Here is a 4,932-nt window from a genome sequence, read left to right as displayed (position 1 = left end):
TCCAAAATCGAGAAGTGAACTTCGGATCTCTATCCGACACAATGCTAGAAGGTACACCATGCAATCTCACAATCTCCACTACAAAAAGCCTCGCAAGGTGAGAAACCTTGTGAGTTGTCTTAACCGGTAAGAAATGCGCGGACTTAGTCAAACGGTCCACTATCACCCATATCGAGTCATGGCCACCCAAGACTCGTGGTAGCCCCACAATGAAGTCCATGGATATACTGTCCCACTTCCAGACAGGAATATCCAATGGTTGCAACATATCTCCGGGCCTTTGGTGCTCTATCTTCACTTGTTGGCAAATCAAGCACTGTTCTACATAATCAGCCACATCTCTCTTCATACCAGGCCACTAAAAATTCCCTTTCAAGTCTTGATACATCTTGGTCGATCCGGGATGGATGGTGAATTTACTCTTGTGAGCCTCATCTAGAATTAACCTCCTCAACTCCGCGTCATTTGGCACACACATCCTTCGTCTAAAAAGGATGAGTCCATCTGATGTACGAACGAAATCTGGAAGGTTTGCTTTAGCCTGCAATTCTACATCACTCCACTGTGCTTGACGGATCCTTTCCCGCAACTCATTCTCAATACACAAGTTACTTATCAATACACCCGTCGGTGCCCACTCAAATTGCAAATCCAAATTTCTGAACTTCTCCATAAGGCCAAACTCCAACATCATCAGCTCTGCAACTTTTACCTCTTTCCTACTCAAGGCATCCGCCACCTTATTAGCTTTACCGGGATGGTACTTCAAATCAAAATCAAAGTCCTTCAAGTACTCCATCCATCTCCTCTGGCGCATGTTGAGTTCCTTCTGATCAAAGAGATATTTCAAACTCTTGTGATCACTAAACATCTCAAAGTGAACTCCATACAAATAATGTCGCCACACCTTAAGTGCGAATACAATTGCAGCGAGTTCAAGGTCATGAGTAGGATAATTCTCTTCATGAGATCTCAATTGTCTAGATGCATAAGCTACAACCTGTCCATCTTGCATCAACACTCCACCTAAACCTTTCTTAGATGCATCACAGAACACTTCATAAGATCGGTTTGGATCTGGGATCACCAACACTGGAGCTGTAGTTAATTTCTCCTTGAGTTTCTGAAAACTCTTCTCGCATTCTGAATTCCATTCGAATGAAACTTCCTTCCTTGTGAGTCTGGTCAAAGGTAAAGCCAATTTGGAAAAGCCCATAATGAACCTCCGATAGTAACCTGCCAAGCCTAGGAATCTACGGACTTCAGTCGCATTCTTGGGTCGCTCCCAATTTATCACTGCTTCTACCTTTGAAGGGTCTACAGCTACGCCGCCGCCAGATATGACATGTCCAAGAAACTTGACTTCAGACATCCAGAACTCACACTTGCTAAACTTCGCAAACAACTGCTTTTCTCTAAGAACCGACAACACAATCCTCAAATGCTCCATATGCTCTTCAATAGTCCGAGAATAGATCAAGATGTCATCTATGAAGATTACCACGAACCGATCCAAATACGGCTGGAACACTCGGTTCATGTAATCCATAAAGACAGCAGGAGCATTGGTCACTCCGAATGGCATAACCAAAAACTCGTAATGACCGTATCTCGTCCTAAAAGCAGTCTTTGATACATCCGAACTCTTAACCCGAATTTGATGATATCCCGATCTTAGGTCAATCTTCGAGAACACACATGCTCCTTTCAATTGATCCAGAAGGTCATCAATCCGCGGTAGAGGATACTTGTTCTTTATGGTTACCTTGTTCAACTGACGATAGTCGATGCACAAACGCATACTACCATCCTTCTTCTTCACTAATAAGACTGGGGCTCCCCATGGAGAAACACTAGGACGAATAAAGTGTTTCGCCAACAACTCCTCTAACTGATTCTTCAACTCTCTTAGCTCTGCAGGAGACATTCGATAAGGGGCAACAGAAACTGGAGCGGTACCCGGAACAAGATCAATAAAGAATTCAACTTCCCTTTCCGGCGGAAGAGAAATAACATCCTCAAGAAATACATCGGAAAATTCACACACAACCGGAATCTCCAATACACTCTTCTTGTCTTTAGAGTCCGACATAAGAACCATAAGGAAAGACTTCTCTTGAGCAAAAAGGTAATTGATCATGTTAATCGTACCTTCAAGGAGATGTTCAATGGCATTGGTTGGTGTAGTCTCCTCAGCAGGAATGAAGATAGCCTTCTCCTTACAACCAATGTACACCGAGTTAGCTGACAACCAGTCCATACCCAGTACTACATCAATCTTCTTAAGCGGTAGACAAATGAGGTCAATCAAGAATCTACGACCATTGAATGTAATAGAACATTCCTTGCAAATTTCCCGAGCTTCTACTACATCATCGGTAGCCGAAGAAATAACCATAGGATTTGGAAGGAAACTTGTCTCAAAACCAAGCCTCCGCACACAATGATAAGAGATAAAAGAATGTGTCGCTCCACAATCTTCTAATACAAACAAGGGTTGATTATTGACATAACACGTACCAGCAACCAGATTGGTGTTTCCTTGAGCCTTCCTAGCATCCAAGGTAAAAACACGGCCCTTAGTCTTCTCTGGAACATTTGGGGCAGTACAATCCCTCGCGATATGTCCTGGCTGATGACACCTGAAACAGACCCCAGCATCCGGTCTACAATGCCCAAAATGTTTCCTGTTGCACTTCCCACACTGTGGAGGTGGGTTAGAGCGATCTCCGTAGACTGGCTTCTTCATAGATGGAGAATTGCGAGGTTTCAAATGCTGTCCCGACCTCCCTTGATCCCTACGAACCGGCTTGTTCTGCTCTTTCTCTTCCTGAACCCTCTTCAATGTGTTTTCGGCAACACAGCATTGCCTCAAACACTCAGCATAAGTGGTAAACTCCCTCTGAGACACACTGTGTACAATATCATCATTCAGCCCCATAAGGAACTGATCAATCTTCCACAACTCATCTGGTGCATAAGCCGCTTGTCTAGAATAGGCAGCCATGTCTTCGAATTTCTCAGCATATTCAGACACCGACATGTTGCCTTGTTTGAAGGACTGGAACTCACGCTCCTTCAAAGCACGTACACTGTTGGGGTAGTACTTCTCCAAGAAAGCTGTCTTGAAATGTTGCCAATCCTTTGGAATTCCTTGATTAGTGAAATACGTAGACTCCGTATTCCACCATCTACCTGCTGGCCCCTTCATTTTCTGAGCAGCAAAGATCACCTTCTCTTCCTCTGTGCACTGAATAGCCTGGAATATCATCTCCATAGCATATAGCCAGTCATGAGCAATCACGGGATCTAAGCCACCCAAGAACTCTGGCGGATCCATCCGAAAGAAAGCACGAAAGTCAGGCCCTGCTGCAGCCTGAGGAGTAGGAGCAGGAGCGGTTGGTTGTTGCCCTTGCATGCCTTGCATCATCTGCATCATCATATGATTCTGTTGTTGCATCTGTTGCATTATCTGCACCCAAGGCACACCCGCATTCTCTGGTTCAGTCTCAGGCTCCACATTCCTCGTCCTGGGCCTTCCGGGACCTCTGCGTCGATCAGCCATCTTCCTGTTTGTCCTACACACGGAATCAAGTTGATCAGGCTCAATGCCATAAGTAAGACATAAGGAATCATGCCGACTCTACACATATGAGGCAGAATTATGCTGACTTATGATGTTTCGTAGCAAAGCCGAGAATCGACCTGCTCTGATACCAACTGTAACACCCCATACATACATTGCCTAGGATATACGTATATGGCATTAAAATGGTACTCGAAAATCATAAACATAAGCAGCGGAATAGATAATGTATAAGTACAAGTACAAAGCCCAAACTGTCATGGCCAAAATACATAAGTTCCAACCGGTACAAATACATATCCATAGTACAAAAGATGGAGATACAAAAGATCATGAACTACAAAAGAACATAACGCCAAGAGACACCATCTCGAAGCTAAGCCATCTTACCCTTTCCACGATCCTGCCTCGAACCACCTGTAAAAATAATAATTGGAATGGGGTGAGATTACTAAATCTCAGTGAGCCTCCCTATCTTACGGGTTCGCTCAGTTCTACAGGGAACATGCAATCAACGGATTCACCGAGAATCCGGGTTACCTCACGGCTAGGTACAAGTACAAACAAGGTGCACCATCATTGGAAGTCCCATAACTATCCAATGAGGTTAGAACAACAAACGGCTCAACGCCAGCACAAACAAGTATGCAGACCCGTACCCATGTACGAGGAATCAAGGAGTAAGTTTATGTCCCACTCATTAGGCCACGCCATCCACACCCTCGGTGAGTAACCAAGTACATAGCATCAAGAGACTTGCACAAGCACATCGCAAGACCAATCGGATACTCTTCCTAAATGGAATCCATCCGAGATGAGTTGTCACCGTGACATTGCCTAAATGGCGTCCGGCCCCATCATTGTCCACACGCAGATGAGTTACGCCGAGTGCAATCACGCCTTCTTGACAGTACAAGCCCACCGGGCGAAAGCCTAGTGATCTTGCCTACGTGGCATCACTAGAGGTGAATCGGAAGTAATGTCGCCTACTTGGCATTACTCCTCCACCATACCAAGCATGCTGATGTGTAACGCAAGTGTGGAAGTGCCCCCTACGGCCCTCACAAGCAAATCGCAATGGTAGCTCAGGTGTATAGAACATACCGAGAACGCTGATGTGTAACGCAAGTGTGGAAGTGCCCCCTTCGGCCCTCACAAGCACATCGCAACGGTAATAAATGTTCTATGCGATTTACCCCCTAATAGTATAGGCCTACTCCGATTCAAGCATAATCACACATCACCAAGATCACACAGCACGGTATAAGCCATCACACAGGCAATCACATTCGAATGTTCAACCGGAACAGACGAAATCAAAATAATAATGCCATAATATAATCCAC

The 4,932-nt window shown here is 44.9% G+C and overlaps 1 protein-coding gene across 1 annotated transcript; it reads right to left on the bottom strand.

The window, feature by feature from the left end:
• Window positions 1-358: 358 nt before the first annotated feature.
• Window positions 359-3,565, bottom strand: LOC131659318 (uncharacterized). The gene is made up of 3 exons (XM_058928525.1): window positions 1,807-3,565; window positions 908-1,701; window positions 359-829 (listed from the first exon to the last, which is right to left on the bottom strand). Exons 1-3 carry the CDS (start codon window positions 3,563-3,565, stop codon window positions 359-361), a joined length of 3,024 nt encoding a protein of 1,007 aa, XP_058784508.1.
• Window positions 3,566-4,932: the final 1,367 nt, after the last annotated feature.

This window comes from Vicia villosa, linkage group LG3 (assembly GCF_029867415.1).
Source record: "Vicia villosa cultivar HV-30 ecotype Madison, WI linkage group LG3, Vvil1.0, whole genome shotgun sequence".
Classification (NCBI taxonomy): domain Eukaryota; kingdom Viridiplantae; phylum Streptophyta; class Magnoliopsida; order Fabales; family Fabaceae; genus Vicia; species Vicia villosa.
Note: the sequence above shows the minus strand (reverse complement) of the source record. Positions and strands in the feature narration are given on the sequence as shown.

Coding starts and splice junctions, on each gene's coding strand:
- LOC131659318 (XM_058928525.1), bottom strand. CDS start 3,565: ATGGCTGATCGACGCAGAGGTCCCGGAAGGCCCAGGACGAGGAATGTG. Junction 1,702..1,806: donor ATTAGTGAAGAAGAAGGATG/GTAGTATGCGTT, acceptor AATTGAAAGGAG/CATGTGTGTTCTCGAAGATT. Junction 830..907: donor CAATTGTATTCGCACTTAAG/GTGTGGCGACAT, acceptor CTCTTTGATCAG/AAGGAACTCAACATGCGCCA.